We start from the raw sequence: 21,147 nt of genomic DNA, 5'->3' as shown, positions 1-21,147 counted from the left end.
TCTAAGCGTCTGCAATATGCATAAGATATAATTCCATCAAATTCAGCACAAATCCAGGATAGATACTGACCATCCCCACTGGAGGCACAAGAGACTAGGCTGTAAAGGCCGTTATCGCACAATGTCAAGGCAGATCAAAACATACGTATCAAAAGGTTCGTGGCTATAAGTGGAACAGAAAATATAGAAGGAACTGGGTGATTATCTATACCAACATTCATGCAATAGTGAGGTGATGGCATTCGGAATCTTCAGTAATTGATAAGTGCGAAATGATTGGTCAACATCTCCGCTTTACGCTGCAGGGACTGGGAAAGTCAAAAGTGGGGGAAGGGTCCTGTGTTGCTTCTCCTCGGCATGCTGACAGCTGTCCAGGCGCCGGGGGAAAAGGGAACTCACCAACAACACCTTCCCAGACATCCATTGACTTTCCATCTCGACATCTATCTCGTATTTACACTCTACTTCTTTTCCTTATCAGAGTCAATGACTTTTCAAGACTCTGCTGCTGACTCTTCGTGACAGCCAAGAGACCGGCTACAGCCAAGGCGGGCTATCCAAGCCGGCCAGCCCAACGATTCGCCCACGGATTCCCTTCCATCTGTATCCGGGTCTAGACTAGCTCAACCCTGTCGCTCCTTCTTTCCCTCTCCAATCCTGCCTTCCCGGGAAACACTCTCGCGGACCCCGCCGTGGGCGAGTCATCATGATAAGAACCTTCTCCGCGGGGTTTCTTCTGGACCCCTCCATGCATGCATGTCTTTACGCCCTTTATAGATAGCCTGCTGCTTCCCCTCACTTCTCCTCCCAGTGTGACACCACGCTTGGCTCATCATGCACACTATGCAGTCTTCTCGTCTTTGCCTGGCCTTGATGGCCATGTCTCTAGCCCTTCCAGCATCGGCTGAGAAGGTGCTAGGAGCCTACATCTTTGCTCGACATGGAGACCGCACGGCAAAGGTCCTGAAGGACACGGAGTTGACCGATCTGGGTTACCGTGAGGTCTATACCACTGGTAGCTACTGGCGGAGCCGCTACATTGATTCGGGCTCTTCCCTGCAAATCCAGGATATTAGTGAAGACATTGTCAAGCTGAGCCAAATCAGTGCCTCCACCCCGTCGGACGATGTGCTGCAAAACTCCGCCACAGGCTTTTTGCAGGGAGTCTATCCGCCTGTCGGCTCGTCAGCCAACGAGACCCTGGCTGATGGAACAGTCGTCGATTCTCCCCTGGATGGCTATCAGTTGATCCCCTTGGCCATGACCGACTCGGGGTCAAACAGTGAGGATACCACCTGGCTGCAGAGTGCGACCAACTGCCAAAATGCGGAAGTCAGCAGCAACAACTACTACACCTCGTCATTGTATAACTCACTTCTTAATTCTACCACGGATTTCTATCAATCACTCTCGTCGCTATTGAATGGTACCTTCTCCGAGTCTTCAATTAGCTTCAAGAATGCCTACACCATTTTTGACTACCTCAATGTCGGCTCCATCCACAATACCACCAATGTTCCAACAGCAGAGCAGCTGCAACAGGCCTTCCTGTTGGCTAACATTGAGCAATACAACCTGGCATACAACTCGTCTGAGCCCATCCGAGCCGTAGCAGGTGCTATGCTGGCAGGTGATGTTCTTCAAGGCTTGAATAAGACGATTACATCCAAGGGTAAAACCAAGCTGAATCTTCAGTTCGGCTCCTACGGAACATTCCTCTCGTACTTTGGTCTGGCACAACTCCCCGCTGCGGATGTCAACTTCACTGGAATTCCCGACTATGCCTCCTCCATGGCATGGGAACTAGTGACCAACTCGACCTCGAATGAGTTTCCTTCCACTTCCGATATCAGTGTGCGATTTGTCTTCCATAACGGTACCCTCAACGAATCCAAGAATGATAGCCCTAATGAGTACCCACTCTACGGCCGATCAAGTGCCACCATTCCCTGGTCCGACTTTGTGAGTCTGAGCACCAAGATTGCGGTCACGTCGCAGTCGCAGTGGTGCCAGGCGTGTGGCAATACCGATGGACTATGTGCGTCCTACTCGACCAGCTCTAACTCTAGCTCTACTTCTCCAACCCAGGAAATGTCAAGCAGCGGTATCTCCAGGCCGGTAGCGGGCGTTATCGGTGCCCTGGTAACATTGGCAGTCATTCTTGGTGCAGAGGCTCTTCTGCTTCTGGTGGGAGGATTCCGCATCACCAAGAAAGGCAGAATTGCACAAAACGCGGCTGCCGACGAAGAAGACAAAGCATCTTGAGTGAGACCAAAAACAGTGGGCATGTATTGTTGACGAGTTTGGATGATCATGATTTTGCGACGGCTGGAGTATCGTCATTCCCAGTCTTATGCTACGTTTTTAGCGTTAGCTGGTTTCATGTCGGGACCCTGATCCGAGTCGATTTGGGCCTACCTTAGTACCACAGTCGTTATGATATTCTACATTGACGTTGTCCATTTCTCCATAACCCTCACTGCACGAAGATCCTCGTAGCTATCTCCGTCTACTCCTGCAGACTACTCATTTGACAATGAATTGACACGGTTCAGCGATAATCCCATCTTCAAGGTGGATGAAAAGAGAGATCAAGAAGTGGGTTCACTGTACATCGAAATGGGTCGAGGCCTGGATGCGACGAACACCCCGAACCATGGATAGATGCGCCTCTGGTTCCACCACGGGGAGGCCCGCCATCGCGACACCTAAGCCGTTACATCATGACCTCGGCTGTCCTGGATACAATCGCAAAGTTTCTTCGATGACGAGACACTCGTCCTGTCCTTACGACTACCACTCCAGACACATCTACAGTCGTTTTCCATGAGGGACTCCGGTGCGCTCTCTAGCCCGCGAACGCGACACCCGCAGCCAGCCTTGCCGGCCCAGCTTCTACTCGACCATGCAATTCCTTATCCGCTTAACTGTGGCCGCTCTGTTGGTCCTCACTGTGCTCTGGGTCGGATCGCAAGTGAGCATAGTCCAGCCACAGCAGGAGATAATCCCCGAGACGAATCCGGTGGAGGATGAATATCGAGCGGCCACACCTACCAATTCTATACAGCCGGATATTGCAGATATCTCGCACACTCCTTCAGCCTCGCCTTCTCCTTCAGTCGGCAGGAAGAAGCGTCCGTCGATAACGGACCTCCTCCCATCTTACCAGAAGGACACTGCATCCCCTCAATGGGCCATCGACAACATGCTTGACACGACACAGACACCCATTGACGGCGTCATTGTCGTCGGAAGACTCAAATTCGAGAGACCTGACTGGCTCATCAATGAATTGCCTGAGTAGGTCTCTTTGATCGCAATCGACTCTACTACTTCCCGCTGACATTCCCAAAGCTGGCGCCACGCAATCTACACGCGCGACGACCGTCGGCACCCCCTCAGCATCCCCAAGAATAAAGGCAAAGCCAGCACCGTCTACCTCCAATACATCATCGACCACTACCACCACCTGCCCGCAACGATCGTGTTCCTGCACAACCACCGCAAACCAGGTCACACTGAGTTCCGCGACTACGGGAACGTGGCAGCCGTTACTTTTCTCCGACGGGATTTTGTGCAGAAGAACGGGTTCGCTAATCTCCGCTGTACTACTAGCAGTTCTTCTACTTCAAGTACCGAGTGCGGGAACGTGATTCGTCCGGTTTCCGATAACAAAGAGAGTAGTGCGCAAGCATCGTCGGTTGAACAGGAGTATCCAACTATCTGGAAAACGTTTTTCAATAGCACTGATGTGCCGGAGATGATTGCGACGCCGTATTGCGGGCAGTTTGCGGTGTCGAGGGAGCAGGTGCGCAAGCGGCCGAGGGAGGAGTATATGAGATATCAGCAGTGGGTGATGGAGACGAAGTTGAAGGATGAGGAGATCGAGCAGGTGATGGGGTCATTGTGGCATGTTATCTTTGGGAGGGAGGCTGTATAGTAAGTCAAGTTACCTTTGTCAATGTTTGAGATGATATGCTGACGGGTGTTAGTTGTCCTGATACGGCCAAGTGTTTTGAGGATGTTTATGGGTTGTGATTTTTCACTGCTACGATAGTATAGTTCGATAGTGAGGTAGTGACACTGAATAGATATAGTCACTTATGTGCAAATCTGAAATAGCAACAGCAGTGGCTGAAGTAGAAGGTTGTTGTAGAGTAGATCAAGCGGAGGGAGCTACGCTATTGAATACTACCGCCGCGCCGGCGCGACATGACGTGCGTGACCCACGCAAATTTCCAACTGCTTCAACTTCCATCTCCGACCTCAACCTCCGCACGCGCGCTCCCCCCAACGCACATCAGACCCAACTTCGGGTCACTCTCACTCAGTTCGATGAATTGGACTAGTTCTCATCAATTCAATCACTAACCCCCTATCCACCTACCTACGCGCCCACCCACCTTCAACCGCGCAGCTCCAGCTGCCACCTATCACCACCAAACAACCACCACCCCAATACGCTCACACCCTACCACCAAAATGTCGACACACTACAACACCGAACCGACCGCGACCGCCTCCGCAACCCTACACACGACCCTCGGCCCTCTCCACATCGCACTCTTCGCCTCCCAAACGCCCCTAACATGCCGGAACTTCCTCCAACACATCCAAGACAACTACTACGCAGGGACAATCTTCCACCGGATCATCCCCAACTTCATCCTCCAAGGCGGCGATCCAACCGGTACCGGCTCAGGCGGAACATCCATCTACGAGGAACCCGAATTCGAATACGACCCGACAGCGCGCGATCCCAACGAGAAAGTCGTTTTGCGCGATGAACTGCACAGCCGGTTACGGTTCAATCGGCGCGGATTGGTGGGGATGGCGAAAGCGGAGGATGGGAGCTACGGAAGTCAGTTCTTCATTACGTTGGGTGATGCGAGTCGCGAGTTGAATGGGCAGTGTACGTTGTTTGGGAGGATCGAGGGAGACAGTATTTATAATGTGTTGAAGATTGCGGAGGGGGAGGTGGTCGAAGGGACGGAGAGGCCGGTTTATCCTGTTAGGGTTACCGGATGTGAGGTGGGCGAGTTGGGGCCGTTGGAGGGGAAGATTGTGAAAAGAGATTTGACGGCGAGAAGTTCTGCTACTGCTGCGGGTACTGGTGAAGGGAAGGGAGGGAAGAAAGCGGCGCAGGCGAAGAAGAAGGGAAAGGCGAAGGGAGGGAAGACGCTACTGAGCTTTGGTGATGATGAGGGAGAGGAGGGTGAGGAGATGCCTGTCAGGCCGGCGAAGCCGAAATATAATGCTGCGCTGGTGACGGATACAGCTGGGAATGGCGATGCGCAACCGGCAGAGAAGGAGAAGCTGAAGGCGAGGAAGGCGTCGCCGTCACCACCACCGCGCAAACGCGCATCACCCACCCCTCCACCCATCGACCGACCCAAGACTCCCGACCCAGCGACGCAACTCCCTCTTCGCGATCCAGAATCTCCCGAGCGCTCTCCCAGCCCGGAAGAACAGCCAGCGCAAAAGTCCAAACTAGAGCGGACCAACGCCGAGATCGAATCCTTGAAAGCCTCGATGCGCCGCACCGTAACCACCGAGTCGGACACAGGACGCAAGAAATCCGCATTGGAAGCCATGATCCCTCAGACAGCAATCCGCGGCCGCAAACGCCCACCACCTGGATCCTCAGCAAGTAACAGCGCCAGCAACGGCATAACGGGCTTCTCTAGCACCAGCGACAACGCTGCATTGAAGATGTTCAACGCCTTCAAAGCGAAACTCGAAAACGCCGACTCAACCACCACTACCAGCACCAGCACTAGCAGCAAACCCCAACCCAAATCCCAGAAAGAGAAAGAAGAGGACGAGGAAGACGACGAAGAATCCCAGCTCTGCGACCTCCACTTCATCGTAAACTGCCAATCATGCAAATCCTGGTCTGATAACAACGCAACCGCCCCCGATGCCGCCGATGGCGACGAAGGGACACAGTTAGGCGATGACACAGACCAAGGATGGTTAACGCACCAGCTCCGCTTCGGGAAAGATACACTGGGCAAGGATCTGAAATGGAAGAAGGAGCATCCGGACGATGTGGATAGTTTGATGGTGATTGATCCGCGGGAGAAGGAGAAGGATATTGTTGCGTCGGGGTCTGGGTCTGGGAGGAGGAAGAGGGGAATGATGGAACGGGATCGTGAGAGGGATAGGAAGAGGGGGAGGGTGGGGGACTTGGAGTGGGAGAAGGGGAGGAAATGACTTTTCTCTCGTTGATTAGTTGATGTGTAGCATATTATATCATCTTATACTATACTACTTATACTACCACGTTCGATTAGTATACCGGAGCTGAATGACAGAATAGAGCGTCAACGACATGATCTAAATTATTACTACAGGCAACCACAATCATACTACGACGAAGCATATAAGAAACAAAACATAATATCAAGGTTAACTCGAGGAGAAGAATAAGAGAAGAGAAGACTAATTCCATTTCATTCGATGATATGAACAAACGTGCGCCGCTGTCATTAGAATCGTGGTATGTGTAGAAGCATTCTTTCGCGTACGGTAGGGTAATGAGATAAAGAAACAAGGTGATTCGGCGAAGGGGGAGTTGTAGGAAAGGGAAATGATGTGATTGCTTTTGCTTCTTGAGAGGCAGTCAGTCAATAGAAAGAGGCGTGAAGCCAGTCAATCAATCAATGAATCAATCAATCAATCAGTTCAACCAGCCAACGGAATAGTGGATGTCTTGATCTGTTGTTGCAATCAGGTAGGAGGAAATGGGGGAGGGGGTATAAGGTCTTGACGGGTTTAGTGGTTAAAGGGTAGGTAGGGTAGGGGCAGGGGGAATTCTATGCAGCGATATACCTGATCAGCTCATTTAGAAGAGAAAAGGCAAGACAATTGAGGAAGTGTAAGCTTTTATTCGTATTCGTAATTCCAAGGTTGGCTCTTTATATTGCCTTCCGCGGACACACAACCCCGTTAGTAATGTCATCAAGCAAAAAATGATAAAAAAAAATCAAGCCTTCTTGCGCCGCTTCGCGCCGCCGCCATTGCCCTTACCTCCCTGAGAATCGTTAGTTTCGGACCCGCCATACTGCAAGCCATCATCCACCGTGTTGGCCGGGCTGGTGCTCTCGCTGTCTGGAAGTGCCTCGATGCGATTGGACTCGTGGCTGATGGGGATTTGCGCATCCGCGCCGACTCCTGAGCTCATTGGGTTGGTTCCATAACCGCTGCCGTCGAAACCGTTGTAGTACCCGGCCGTCGACGGCGGGTTGGCTCCGCTGAAGAGATCACCCTCTGCTGGGATTTGGTCGAAATCAAACAGCTCGTTGGCATCCTTGATCACACCGTCCTCGGGACCGGTCGTCGCCGTTGGATCAGCCGATGTCGTGACCGGCACCGAGTGAGACGAGTCGCCGAAATCTAAGTTATGTTTATTATGTTCGAGGTCTCCAATGTCCGTGAAGTAGTCGTTGGTGAATATCTCATCAAAGTTTAGTGGGGGAGGGGGGACGCTGCCGTCAGTGCCAATGCCAGGGATGGTGCCCGTAGGGCTCAAGGGTTGAAGCAGGTTCGTCAGGTTCTGCACGGAACGGTCTTGCTCCGCTTGCATCTTCACCAGGTTATCGATCTCCGCGCGGGTGTTGGCCAGCCGCCCCGAGTAGTTGTGTGGCATCGGTGGTGGTGTCGGGGTCATCAGCGCGTTGTTATGGGACACCGGGGGGCTGGTGCCGCTGGAATTGCTCTCGTTGGCCATCAGACGGAGCATATCTGCACGCTGATTGGGGGTGAGTGGCGAGTTTCCTCCGGATGTTTCAAGCGATGACAGCACATTAGGGAAGTCGGCGAACGTCGTTGGCATGCCGTTGCGAGCATTGGAGTTTTGAATTACTGACATAATGTCACGTTGTGGGTACTGTTGATTTGCTGGCACCGGCGCCTCCTTCGGCTGCGGGCTCGTGTCAAACACCTCCTCGACATGGCCAGGCTGCGACGCACTCGGTTGCCGGCCATGGCCACGCGGTTGTGAGCGGTCATAGGCGGCGGCAGCAGGGGACAATGTTGTCGCACGGCTCTGCCGGTCAGCCCCCGGGGGGGCTTTCAGCAAGAGCGGTTGCTTCTTCATTGACCGTTGGCCACCAGGGCTGTTCAGATTGGACGCACCCAAGGTGCTCAGCGTATAATCGTCCCCCATGTCGACAACGTTGCCTTGGTCTTGAGAGATAGCTCCCGCGAACGAGTTCGCCAGATTCTGCGGTCCTTCCTGCCCCTGCAGACTACGATTGTAGACAGTTGCTAGGAACGTGAGGATAGCATTGATGGAGTTCTCGTGCCGTGTATGCTGCTCCTGGAAGTTGGCCGCCTGCGCGTACAGTTGCTCGTGCTCGCGCCGTAGTTTGCTAATGGTGTTGGAAATGATCTGTTGTTGCTGCCGAATAGCTTGCAATTCTCGATACACGCCTGCCAGTTGGTCTTTAGGCATGACATTGTTCGTGATGAGAGACAATTGGCGGTTGCGCGCACGATCATCTCGAGCGCCAACGCCATCATCCCCATAGTCATCGTGGTCCTGATCCTCCGCTTCCTCGGTCTTCACACGCACATTCGCTTTTCCAGACTTGCTACCCTGACCCGCCGTGTTCTTGGGCTTCTGGATCAACCATAGCAGGTCAGGATGCCCGCGCTTGAAGTATGGGTTGGCGTATTCGCTCGGGCTCTTGTTCTTCCGCTCGCTGGCACGCATCGAGTTGTCCGACAGTCCGACTTTCTTGTGAAAGCCATACATGTTCAGCTGGCGAACGAAAGAGGCGTAGTTGTTGTGTTTAAAGAGCTCCGGAATGAGGGTCTTCGCAAACTCGTCTTCGTCCATAACGATGAAAGAGTTTCCATCATCAGACCATCGGATAAGTTCAGTGTTCTTCGACTCGTCGAGAAAACTAGATTCAATTCAGTTATTATTCGTTCATTCGCTACACGTCAGTGGGTAGACCTACCTGCTCAATTTTTGCACAAACGGAGGGATCTGCTTCCGCTTGGCCTGCGCCTCCCTCTTCGCAACCATCGCGCGCTTATAAAGGTCTTCCAGACTCTCCCCCCATCCCCCGTTTTCTCCACTTCCAGTACTATGATCCGAAAACGGTGGTGTCTGTTCATATCCTCGACCGCGGTTTACCAGTTGAGTTGGGGTCTGACGACGCGCGAGCTGCCCCGGTGCAGTAGCAGTAACGTTGGCCGCAGGCACGTCCGGGCTGGACGTGTAGGCCGTGGCGCTGTAGGGGTTGGCATCAGGAAAGGAGGGGCTGGAGACGCTCGAGGAGCTCTGACCCCATTGCAGAAACTGATCGTTGGAGAGTTGGTTTCCGGGGTTCTGAGGGTAGCTGGAGAGTGGGCCCAGCTGAGGATGGACGATCGGGGATGTGCCAGGCGCAGGTCTCTTGCGGGTAATTCCTTGAGGACTCATCACAGGCGACAAAACCAACGGTCGGTAAAGAGCAAAGGCGTTCTAAGGGGCGAGTAAAGTCGCGTATACGATGGCCTAGCGTCGTCCACTAGGAGGAAAGGAAGAATTACGGCGATTGGGCGAGAGGCGACAGAAGTACTTAGTCGGTCGGGTAAATGGCGGGGTGAGCGGAAGGCCTCAGTTGGCACAGGCAATCCCAAAATGAGGGGGGAAACTTGTCATCAACGTCGTGATTGTCAAATATGTCCAGGGCGATGTCACTCGAGAAGGATGAAGAGCGCTCAGCAGCGGAGGAGAGCGTGGGACTTCAGGCGCAAGTGGCAATGGCGGAGACGCGACGGCGCCGCCGCAGACGCTAGACGTAGTAGCAAGAATCGAAACTTCAGGTGGGCGTCAGGCAATCCGCGAACACGGCAGTTCTATATTGGTCCGGAAAGATGCGTGTGTATGTGATGCAGTTGCTGTATCCGAATGACTTGAGCGAATCGAGGCTGGCGATGGAAATTCAACAGAGCCTATATAACACGGGAAGGCACTGGGGCCGAAGGTGGGTTCAGAGGATCGACCGAGCCGGCGCAACAAAGGCAGGCACAAAGCGCAAAAGAAACAAAGCCTTCCACCACGGGGAGTGAAGAAGAATGGGCGCGACGGAGAACGGGATGAAGCGATGAAGTTGGATCTGAGGGGGTTCAGGACAGGCAACGGCGTCTGTCACCGCCAGCAAACTCGGGAACTCAAGATGCTTGGCGGGCGGTGATGATCTCAAACCTCGGCGGTGAGTCGTGATTGGCCAATGGGCTGAGTCAGCGTACGGCACGTGGGTGAGGGATGCTCAGTCACATTCGGCAGTTTTCCGTTGTTATTCAATCTAGTATCACTCCTGGGCGTCAAAGACTCGTTCTCTTTTACGGGCAGCAACCATCGTCAACGGCAACCATCGCGGCTGACCACGCTACTGTTATGACCTCTACTAAGTACTTGCTAGTGAGGTTGGCTTCCTTCGGGACGGCAAGCTCCCCACTGCCCCATTATCCAATCACCACCCGCTAATCTTTGCGGCCTCGACTTGGCCCATTCTTTCAAACGGCCTGTCCCAAAGCCTGATTTCCTTCCAGAGGTTTCACGATGCTTCTATCGATTTCTGACCCTTCAAAATTTTTCCCTAGTCAAACATCTAGGGGCTGGATGAAGCCAGGCACAGATGTACAGGATGAAAGACAATCAGACGCTCAAACCATCAAGAGGATCAGCTATTCCACTGTCTGGTCACCAGTCAACTGCTGGAAGCGTTTCAGTATTCTCTGCCACAGGTCTGGCTGGTTCTCTGTAAACCGCTCGATCTTCTGCAGGGCAGCCAAGTCCGCCTCCATATGATGCCGCTTGGTCGTACCGTCCAACACCGTAGTGTATCCCAGTCCTAGAACAAGACAGTAAAGGGCTGCAGCTGGCGAGATGTCTGCCTCGTGGGCAAGCAGCTGAACGGCATCCGAGCGAATCAATTCAGGGTTTGCCGATAGCGTCCAAAAGCTCTGGTAGATGATCTGATTTTCCCGGCAAAAGGCCCTCAAGGGAACATCGTATTGCGTGTCGGCATAGAATCGGTTCTGAACCACAGCAGGCTTCACTTTCGCTTGGGCAAAGAGCTCTTTCAGGATGGACAGAGTGGTATTGGATATACCCAGGTTACGGATCTGGTGAGGAACATAGCTTTCAACTGCTGACCAAGCCTCCAATGTCTGAGACATCGTCGGCAGCGGTGAGTGCAGGATGAGCATGTCAATGTATGCATCATTCTCGCTATCTGCCGTGCCCGACGGCCGGAGATTATGCAGCGACGACTTGATAGACGCATGGACCTGATCGGTCACCGAGGCCTTGGGGTCATACGGCATATTATCTGGACTCTGGCCATTGACAGAAGTAAATTTGGTTTGGACCTGACATGAATTAGCAACAGGCAGACATGAAATGCATGGGAGAATTTCTAATTTTGGGTTTTTCCGTGGATTGACCACTTACATGAAGATCTTCTCGTCGGACATAGCCGTCCTGGAGGGCCCTGCGTATGCCTTCCCCGACCAAGTCCTCGCGATAATGCTTGGGTTGGGCAGCAGTGTCCACGGCGCGGAAACCAGCTCCGAGCGCCTGGTGTACCAAATCGGCGGTCTGATCTTTCTTCCAAGCGGTACCGTAGATTAGTGTGGGAATGATGGCAGGAGGTGCGTTTTGCACGGGACGGAGGACATGACTCTCCCAGGAGAGTTTGCTCATTGCAGCGCGAGCCATATTGAGGTCGATCAATTCAATTAGTTGGAAGAAATGCAGGGTTGTAGCCGAGATGCCTTGTCATGATGCCAGGCGGATGAACGGATGCAGGAAGAAAGCAGCGGTTAACTCCGACCGGGTCATCCAAGGTGCGAGCACCTGACTTCATGATGACCTAACTCATAGTGACCCTAACAGTAGTGGATATCGACAAGACTTTGCAAACATAGGTATTTGGATGTGTGTGATAGCGGTGGTCTGCAGCAAACAGTCGATTAGTGATAGCAGCTTTGCTCCGGTCCCTCACATCGGCACACAGGCAGCATCATTATCCGAGCTTTAAGTGGCAGATGCAGGTGTGATGTTTCAATAACCTGTGCAGGAACTAAATATAGCGGGGAGGCAGTGCATCCATCCGATGCCAAAACTTCACCCGCGGGTGGAGTAGGAATAGCTTGTACTGTGTACCTGGGCTTTTCCCGATTTTGAGCATTGGGCCACTTCAGTCGAGACAAATTCCCATGCAGTGTCATGCCAGCTGATGGATAACTCTCGCAGACTTTGTTCGTCGTTGGTTCCAGAAGAGCCCCAACTAACAGTGTCACAGATGACATCATACCTTTATCCCATACTTGACTGCAGTAGAAACCTCCCTTGACTCTATGCCAAAACAGCACTGCACCAGCAGCACTCAACATTCCATGTAACCCCGGGAATCAACCCGATCAATCAATCAACCCACTCCACAAATTACTTACTATTGAACTATCGCGACCCACACCCCAGGGACTCCAACTGCAACGGCACGTCGGGCTACCCCACCGTGGCGGTGCCCTGACACTATCAAACTATACAGCCATTCACAACATTAAATCCAGACTAACTTCCAGGCAACTTCGTTCTCATCTCCGAGATTGGTGTTATCAGAGATGATCAGGGTCCTCCCGCAGCTTGGCACGACCGAATTGCATGTAGCCGAGCTACTGTTCCTTACTTCCACCTCTCTCTCGTGCCGAATCAGGCAAGCTGCGGGTGGGAAGACCTCTCACGAATGTAGGGAGGACAGTTGTTTCCGATATTGCTTTGAGGAGTAGTTGTGCATATGATCTTTCTCCTAGCAGCATGTCACTTACCCCGACTAGTAGTACAGAAAAACAAATATAGAAACAATGTAGGTAGTGGTATACAGAATAACAAGGTATAAATAAGAAGCAATTTCCAGTCCAGCATCAATCTATCATCATCAACAACTTCAATTCCATTAAGAACAATTCAAAATCATAGCTCAATTACTATCACAAGAACAACAACACAAACAGCAGCAAAAGCAAAAACATCAAAAATGCACTTCCATCTCATCCCAGCTCTCCTCGCCATCACCACCAACCTCCTCCTCACTCCCCTCGTCCGCGCCGACAACGACCTCGACTCTGACGACGTCCCCGACCGGTGCTGGTCCGTCTGCGGTCCCGTCGTAGGCATAACCCAAGGCTGCGACCACAAATACGACGACAACGACCGCGCCGAGCTCAACTGCATCTGCAACTGGGTCGAGGCACCTACTCTTCTGCCGTTGTGCGAGGCCTGTATTGCCAATTACCGCAGTGAGCATGACCACGATGATGACCATGATGCGCATGATAATGGTGCGTTTCCTCCCTCCCTCCCAGAAAGAGTTTTGTTATACTAACTATAACAGACGCCTACGACATCCTAACCTCCTGCTCCCTATCCACGACAACCTGGAACGCGGCGGCTGCTACTTCTGCTCTTCAGTCTGTGAACAGCACCAGTGCTACTGCTACTGCTACGGGTTCTGGTGCTGGGGCTAGTGGTACCGGTTCTGTGTCTTCGACCGGTGGTTCTGCTGCTGCTGCCGCTGCTACTGGTGATGTTAATGCCGCCGTGGGGGTGAGCGTTCCGGGGCTTTCGTCTGTGGCGGTGATGTTGGCTATGGGGATGGGGTATTTGGGTGTGGTTTGAAATGTAGGAATTGGTGACTGAGGAGATGAATGGATGGTTATGGTCATGAATCACGAGTTTATAGTATATCGATGAGGCGATCGGTGGTTTTTGTATACCCGCTGGGTTATTCGACATTAGATTGAGGGTTAATGTTCGGAACAGCTCATTTTGGAGGATGTAGTGTGGGTATTATATATGATGGTTATGCTTAGGACGTTCATTACACTGGGAATATGATATATGATTTTGTTCTTCGGGTTTTGAATGAGTTGTAGTGTTATTGAGAGATATGGCTATCTACAGTGAGCGTTTTTGGGATATTTATTATATTAATACCATAGTAATTGCCATTTCTATATTTGGTTTTCGGTGCTACGTATAATGGTCCACATAGAAAGATGAACCGAGCAAATAACTTATAGTAGCAGCTGGAGCACTTTACTAAGAGAGCTACTCATCTATCCTGATATACAGACTAAGCCTACCCCAAGCTAAATGACACGCCTGGTTTATACACCACAGCTGCTGCTACTATTTGTTTTGGTCAATAACAATAGAGAGGCAGCCCCCTCTTCTAAGGAGTAATGATTTAGTTATACCAATTATTATGCGAAAACATGGCAAGGTTTACTCTTTCGGAACGGTTCAAACCGACAATATGGTGCATACAACAATGGGCATCAACCATAGACAATGATTCAATGTTGAAACATGTCTTGAGGCGAAATAGTGGTATTTAGGGAGACGTGCCTGCTGATGACTGCAAGCTAAATCAGTAGTAAAGATACTGTATCCATTTCATTATAAATTCAGCTTCGGAAAAACGCTTCCAATTAGTCCTTTGAGAATCCGAACAATGCTTTTCAATCAGATGAATGTCTATGGCTGCTAAGTTCCTGAGTTACTGGTATGTGGCCTTGAGCTGGGACCAGGATCTGAGACATGACGGGGCTCCTTAAGTTGTTTAATATATATATAGACGTCTGTTATAGCTGCCGGCATTCAAAACATTGTGCGAGATGTCACCGACCTCATTCCGCATAAGATAGTATGAAATATACCATGCCATAAAGTGTTCAAAATGAGCAATCTTATACCTCTTGGCCAAAGAAGACCTCGCAGTTCTCATTAGCCCGCATACTGCTGAAGAATGAGACCTCCAGATCTGAAATAGTTCGCCCTCGAATAAGCCATACGCAGGAAAACGAAAAGGAACTCCAGCTATATACTTTCATCTCCTGTATCTGTGGCATTTTAGAAGTACTGCTTGGCAAAATAGCAGCAACAGGATAATAAAATCATAATGATGCTGGACCCTGAATCCCTAAGAACGAATAATAGCTGGCAGCAAAAACATACATCCTAACACACAGGATCAGGAATTTAAGAAACGAGTAGCGCGATGGCACAGCTCTCTTTAAGCCATATTGTCTGCCACTGACTATCATACACTCTACTCATTGGCCAGCAACACTCCGAATATAAAGTACATTTTCCATATCCCCGAAATAGACGCCCTCGCACTAGCCCTGTCACAAGGTCCTTTTATTCTGAGTTGATAAAGGTACACTGCATAAACAGAGTTTGAACAGGTGCGGCTCAGAGCATATATCGAAGTCAATTGGAGAAACAGGGACATATAAAGAGACCGAAAAGGTGCAAACAGGGAGCTAACTGCGTGGCAAGAAAACTTCTCCGTAAAGCAGGGACAGAGCTAAATATCATTGACAAGGTTTGTGCATACGGACTGTCTAGAACCTTTCACCGCACCGTTGTAATATATTATATAGCACTTCATAGGGTGCTCTAGGAACCACCTATTAAACAGGTTCCCCTAAAAGCACTCATTTCGACTGTACAGTTTTATGATGTGCATTGAGCGTCTCAAGTCTGAATGAATGGTATGTTATCTCTGTGTTAGCATAACTGATTCTTATGCACTGCTTGGGCGAACGACTGCTTTGTTTGAGAGAATGTTGGTGCTGTTAGTCGGCACGGTATCAACAATTCTTAATCACAATGACTTTCCACATGCCAGAAAAATTAGTGGGAAGAATAGTGAGTTGCATATCATTATGCTTTGAGCTCGCTGCGCTAGAGTCGAGCAGGAAATTCTAGCTCCATTCTATCACTGAGCCCGAAGACCATAATGCGTTCGGAAGTTAGACAGAAGCACAGTGGCGTTATGCGATAAACACCAAACACTACTGGATTTGATTCGTACATCGGTATATATTTCTTATTATACTATATTGTACTACCTACTTACTACCAATACAGCATGATTGCAATCATCACGTCACACAGTACTCGAGTACCTGAAGAACCTGTCATGGCCAGTAGCCGCCACCATTCAAAACAAAACGTGCATCACACCCTCATGCCCATCTCCTTGCTTAAAATCGAAATTGCTTTATACTCCTATCAAAGACACGGTCTACGCTCAGATAAGCCCACTAACTACCACCACCTTCCCATCAAACATTCATCTCCGACTCGAATGTCAAACAAGGAGCGAAGCACGCCAGCCACACTCCAAAAGCCACCTAATCTCCATAGTCCGTATAAGCCACACATCACAGCCACATAATACTCCCCAAAGTAATCAAGTCATTACAGGCAACAAAGCACACGCATTCTGCCTAAAGCCCACACCCGCACTTGCACCACCAACCGGTGAGAATTACCTTATCCTGGAAATAAATGCCACGAATACTACTACTCACAGCCACACACCTGCAGTTAAGTACTCAGCCATCCACAACACTCCTGTCTCTCAAACTGCTGACGAGTATGTCCCAAGTTTAAGCAGCATTCCAACACACATGATTTTAAATTAGTCGATTAGGTAAAAAAGTACTTAAGCGAAGCGATATTAACCACCACCTTTTAAAATCTAACATTCCATTCATTCCTTCATTAGAATCTCATCGCATGGATGGAAAAGTTGGAATAAAAAAAAATAAAAAAAAAATTTAACAACCCACCAATCCATTGATTAGTAGGGTTTAGTTAGCACTTAGTTTCCTGCAACATGCAGAGAATCTGCAACCTGGGCGAATACCGTAGGAGAAATCGGGCAGTGCAGACAGGGCAAGGAAGGGAAGGGAAGGGAAATTCTGATAATTCGGAGTGAACCCTTGCATGAGATTTGCTGCACAGATGGATGGTTGAGTTAGCCAAGGGGAAGATTTCTTCATTTTCCAGTATGCTGTAATGGAATATTTCCTAAGTACTCAGTTCTGGATCTCCTCGCTATTCTACTATGGTACCTGTTTAACTGGTTGATAGGGATTGTTATCCACTAATGTTCACTATTTCTACTCTTCAGGTAGAGTTCCCTAATTCAAAACAATTATCCCCTCTATCAGGTGGCTAAAGTTAAGTGAGACGAAGTATCAGTTTCACTTGTTTCATTTTCCGAACTCTCGCTTCGATTCCTGTGGCAACAACCAGATGGATCAGGTGGCTTACATGGCGGCGCGGCGTTTGCATTGCATTAGGCCCCGGTTGCCGGTGCCTAGGATGAAATAGATCAACTTAGACTAGACTAGACTAGACTCTGTACTTAAAACGCCTCCTTCGTTCTGCTCAGGTCCATAAAAAACAGAAAAGAGAAAAAAGGCAATGTCGGATGTTCGGGAATAGGTTCAGAACACTAAGTAGTAGGAGGAATTTTTTTTTATTTCGAAAGATTGGGTAGGCAATGTTCATTGTAATGCTAGTATGATTATCATTTTTTGGGGGGGGGGGGGGCTCCCCTCACCCATACTGCTTGGTGGTGGTATCGACAGGTCTCGCCGCCGCAAAGCATACAAGAAATATTGCATAGCCCACAGTGGGCAGTGGCCCTGACCTGCAAGAAATGGATAGTGATCTGACTTGCCTGCTGAAATGGGCAGAATGTCTCGGATGAATGGATTTGCAGCTCTGTTCGGTCAAATCAAGTCCATCCGTCAGTCAGTCACCGAATACTTGGGCATTCAGTAAACCATTGTAACTTGGCAGAAAAAGGGAGCCCTTTTCGATGATCAGCGCTTCCTGCCAACGAAATATGAGGCATTCAAATGTGTTAATCGTGCTTTTGTTATTTTCATTATTCGCACCATTGCCACCCAGATTAATGATGCAGCACTGCCGCACTGGCGTATTTCTCTCTTAAGTTTGGGTAGATACCTTTGGTGCCCTGACTATTGATTCATGAGGGTGAGGCATTCCTTATCGGTTAACACTGAGGGACTATTCTCCGTAGCGCTTTCTGTGTGTGCCTGGTGCTAATTATAAGCATCGTAAAACTATCCTGAGTGGCCGGAAGTACACTGCACATTGAATAGTCTTCGAGGATCCGAAACTGCTCTGGTACAATAACTCAGTAACACTGTGAGCTACTTTTTCAGGAGCAAGACTTTGTGGTGGGCAAGAAGCCAAACCCACCTGCGGTCTGTTGATCGGATTTGTCAGAGCGGATCACTCGCTTGCTTTTCCACCCACTTTCTGCACCGCCTGCAATAACAACAATGGCAGCATGTACTGACTGACTGTGTACATACTGGCCTTCCGCCCCTCCCTTTCACTTACTCACTATTTGCCCAATTCCCTTCTGGCGACTGCGAGGAAAAGGATCACGTAAAGCGGTCGAGATGGTCCGGAGCGGGCTGCTCCCCCTATCGGCACCGGTCACGGAGCGAATCACACCATCGTTACACTTATTTAAAATCGAAGCTTCCAATCAGCAAGATCGACTGCGCACTAGGCCGGCTCGTGGTGCCTAGCGGGCTCCAGTCCAATTTGCCTGGAAGGAGGATGGAATCGCTCTCGGTGGACTTGGGAACGGACTAAGAATGTTCTATAGAAACGCTTGGGAGTTTAGCTCGCGCCGGGATCGCCCCCAGAACTCCCCGGCAGGCTATGCGACGGGGACTGGCCCAGTCGGCCTCATAAATTACCCTTAGGGCGCCCCCATCAGGTACAAGTACCGAAATCGAATACGTGCTGGAATTTAATCATCTCGATCCCTCCGATGGCCTACGGTTACCGGCCCTGCTGTTAGTCTGCGTGGGAGGCGCCAGATGCAGCGGGCCTCTCTCCATAGCAATATCGGGTGGACAACATCCCATCTCGGGCGCTTGCTCGAGAAGAGCGCATGGTAATCTGACGTCTCCAGTCAACAGGTTCTGGTGACAGTCTAGCGGGTTCTAGCTCGGGGTGTTAATCCCAAACCGCCAATATTGGGTCCAGTTACCCCCCATAGGAGTAGTGGCCATAGTACTCAGTAGTAAGCCAAACACCGAGGCCTTGCGGATCCTCGAAAATGACCTCGCCACTTTTGTACTACTATTGCGGCAATTGCACTTTCGATTATTCGTGGAAGGTGATGGGTCACTAGGCTTGGTCTCGATGCTCTGAGGGAGCGAGTCGAAGAAAAAAGTCAGGGGCCAAAGATTACCTACCTAAATCCTGTATGGTAAGTATCGGTTTCCCAGAAATGGATAGGGAGAAAATTTTAGGTAGTCCTAGGTCCCCGTCGTATATTGGGAAGCCATGGAAAGCGTTCAAGACTTGCGTGTCAAGTAAATAGAGAGGAAATGATGGAAATGTCATGTCCAGACGATAATTATAGCACGGGGTAATCTTAACAGCATTTCCGTACCTGCCTCGACATGCCGGCTGCAGGGAAGGGAAGAAAACTGGACGGGAGCACCGCTAACCGCTCATCAGGGGTCTGCTAAATTCCGAGTGACAGGTAGGATCTCCCCGCCAGCGTAGGGGGTCAGTCGGCATTGATCCTCCTCCCATGGAATGATCGATGTCTACCAAATCGGTGTTGCATGTTAATGCTCTCCAGATGATGGTAGCTGTTGTTTGGATAGTACTTATCTTTCATAAGGAAATCGGGGTAGCATAACAGTTGCACATTCGACCAACGGAGAAACGGGAAAGCTGCAAGAGCTCGTGAACATAGGAGCTTCCCCTATTCGGAGAGGTGATGAAGCTATAGGGCATCCGTTACCCACTCCAGGCGGATCCCGAACCCACCATAGTCTGGCCCTAGGGAGTAGGGACGCGTTGGAGGCTTGCAGCTTTCCCGGATATGAACCATCAGTCAGGAACCTTTCGGGACCACTCAGCACAGTCGTTTTCGTGGACTAGATGGGGTTTCCAATTCAGAAGGGAGCCAAGAGGCAGAGAATGGCCTGCGATTGTCCGGAAAACATCCGACAACGAAAAGAGGATGCGATCTTCGAACCGGTGCGTCATGCGTGATGACAGACCTCCGCCCAATCTAACTTTCCTAGTAGTAAACCTGCTCCTGAGGCAGTCCAGCAGGTAGGTAGCCCGTGCTGCCGGAAGTGGCAAGAGAGGGGGAAATTCGAGGCGGGGTGAGGTGTCCTGAGTGCTCCGGTATCGAGTCTCAGGGACGGAGAGACACGTTGACGGAGAGTCTGAAACATTGCGACAGGGGGGGAACGGACCATACCGTCCGTGATATGGGCTTGGCTACGGAGAAGGGGATGACGATGACGCGGAGGAAGTAACGACAGGAGGCGATTTATTAATGGATCAACAAACCTGGGGATGACAGGGAAGGAGAGAGGGAGAATTGGAACAAAGAAAACGCCCCATTTGAAGGGAAATAGAGAAGAGCAAGCAGCACATGATGAGATACAGATAGATAGTCGCCTTAGACCAGGGGGGTGATTATTTTTTTTTTCAGAGAGAAGGCAAGCAGGGAGGAAGGTGATGGAGGGAAGTCCTTTGAGTCAATTTTCCTATTAGCTGGACCTCCGTACTTCCATTTTCCTCTGGCAACCAACGACACCAGAGGGTCCAGGGGGAGGGAACCGCAAAGGGAGGGGGACGGAGAACGAGGAGAATACGGCTGTAATACTGCTAGTTAGAACGAAGGGAAATGATAGATGGTAAATTAGTGCTCGAGGAAGGTACCGGATGGGCGGTGCAAGAGGAGGGAGAAAGGAAAAGGTACCCCATTTCTTCTGCTAATACTGAATAGGTACCTGGCAGCCACTCTGCTGTCGGTAGAGGTACTTAAGTACATGGCAAGTACCAGCTGCCTATCCAAGAGTCATATCGTCCGTTCCCCTCTGTATGTGCAGCAGCAAAACAACCACGAACCATCAAGCAACCTGAATCAATCTCCTACGAGACTCTGAAAAGGGTGCACTTTTCAGCTTTCTTGCTAACTGTTCTACTAACCACCATTGATCTCTCTCAGTCATTTGGTGATCCACCTTCCTGCTTTTTTGGTTGGATAAATAGTTAGCATTGCTTTTGTTCTTCCCACTCTTGTTTTTTTTTTTTTTTTTTTTTTTTTTTTTTTTTTTTTTTTTTTTTTTTTTTTTTTTTTTTTTTTTTTTTTTTTTTTTTTTTTTATCTTTTCTTATTTCTATTATTTATTTCTGTTCTTGCATCTGCATCCTCCGCTTTATTGTTCGCCCTGTTCCTGTTGGACTTCCTGTTGG

General features: G+C 50.2%; 6 protein-coding genes across 6 annotated transcripts; 4 read left to right on the top strand and 2 right to left on the bottom strand.

Annotated features, from left to right (window-relative positions):
* Positions 1–775: 775 nt before the first annotated feature.
* BDQ94DRAFT_109762 (histidine phosphatase superfamily) lies at positions 776–2,585 on the top strand. The gene has a single exon (XM_026763538.1). The coding sequence runs from the start codon at positions 835–837 to the stop codon at positions 2,263–2,265; it is 1,431 nt and encodes a 476-aa protein (XP_026620812.1). The 5' UTR covers positions 776–834; the 3' UTR covers positions 2,266–2,585.
* Positions 2,586–4,094, top strand: BDQ94DRAFT_109763 (DUF3431 domain-containing protein). Its single transcript, XM_026763539.1, has 3 exons — positions 2,586–3,300; positions 3,355–3,939; positions 3,993–4,094. Exons 1-3 carry the CDS (start codon positions 2,906–2,908, stop codon positions 4,036–4,038), a joined length of 1,026 nt encoding a protein of 341 aa, XP_026620811.1. The 5' UTR covers positions 2,586–2,905; the 3' UTR covers positions 4,039–4,094.
* A 166-nt stretch (positions 4,095–4,260) lies between these two features.
* cwc27 (putative peptidyl-prolyl cis-trans isomerase) lies at positions 4,261–6,336 on the top strand. Its single transcript, XM_026774626.1, has one exon. It carries the CDS (start codon positions 4,483–4,485, stop codon positions 6,214–6,216), a length of 1,734 nt encoding a protein of 577 aa, XP_026620810.1. The 5' UTR covers positions 4,261–4,482; the 3' UTR covers positions 6,217–6,336.
* A 518-nt stretch (positions 6,337–6,854) lies between these two features.
* Positions 6,855–9,678, bottom strand: BDQ94DRAFT_184330 (uncharacterized protein). Its single transcript, XM_026774625.1, has 2 exons — positions 8,970–9,678; positions 6,855–8,912 (listed from the first exon to the last, which is right to left on the bottom strand). The coding sequence occupies exons 1-2, from the start codon at positions 9,434–9,436 to the stop codon at positions 6,989–6,991; spliced, it is 2,391 nt and encodes a 796-aa protein (XP_026620809.1). The 5' UTR covers positions 9,437–9,678; the 3' UTR covers positions 6,855–6,988.
* Positions 9,679–10,257: 579 nt separating this feature from the next.
* Positions 10,258–11,982, bottom strand: BDQ94DRAFT_153301 (putative aldo-keto reductase (AKR)). Its single transcript, XM_026768121.1, has 2 exons — positions 11,456–11,982; positions 10,258–11,373 (listed from the first exon to the last, which is right to left on the bottom strand). The coding sequence occupies exons 1-2, from the start codon at positions 11,720–11,722 to the stop codon at positions 10,687–10,689; spliced, it is 954 nt and encodes a 317-aa protein (XP_026620808.1). The 5' UTR covers positions 11,723–11,982; the 3' UTR covers positions 10,258–10,686.
* Positions 11,983–12,915: 933 nt separating this feature from the next.
* On the top strand, positions 12,916–13,984 carry BDQ94DRAFT_153300 (putative GPI anchored protein). The gene is made up of 2 exons (XM_026768120.1): positions 12,916–13,347; positions 13,401–13,984. The coding sequence occupies exons 1-2, from the start codon at positions 13,044–13,046 to the stop codon at positions 13,682–13,684; spliced, it is 588 nt and encodes a 195-aa protein (XP_026620807.1). The 5' UTR covers positions 12,916–13,043; the 3' UTR covers positions 13,685–13,984.
* Positions 13,985–21,147: the final 7,163 nt, after the last annotated feature.

This window comes from Aspergillus welwitschiae, assembly GCF_003344945.1.
Source record: "Aspergillus welwitschiae strain CBS 139.54b unplaced genomic scaffold BDQ94scaffold_53, whole genome shotgun sequence".
Lineage (NCBI taxonomy): Eukaryota > Fungi > Ascomycota > Eurotiomycetes > Eurotiales > Aspergillaceae > Aspergillus > Aspergillus welwitschiae.
Note: the sequence above shows the minus strand (reverse complement) of the source record. Positions and strands in the feature narration are given on the sequence as shown.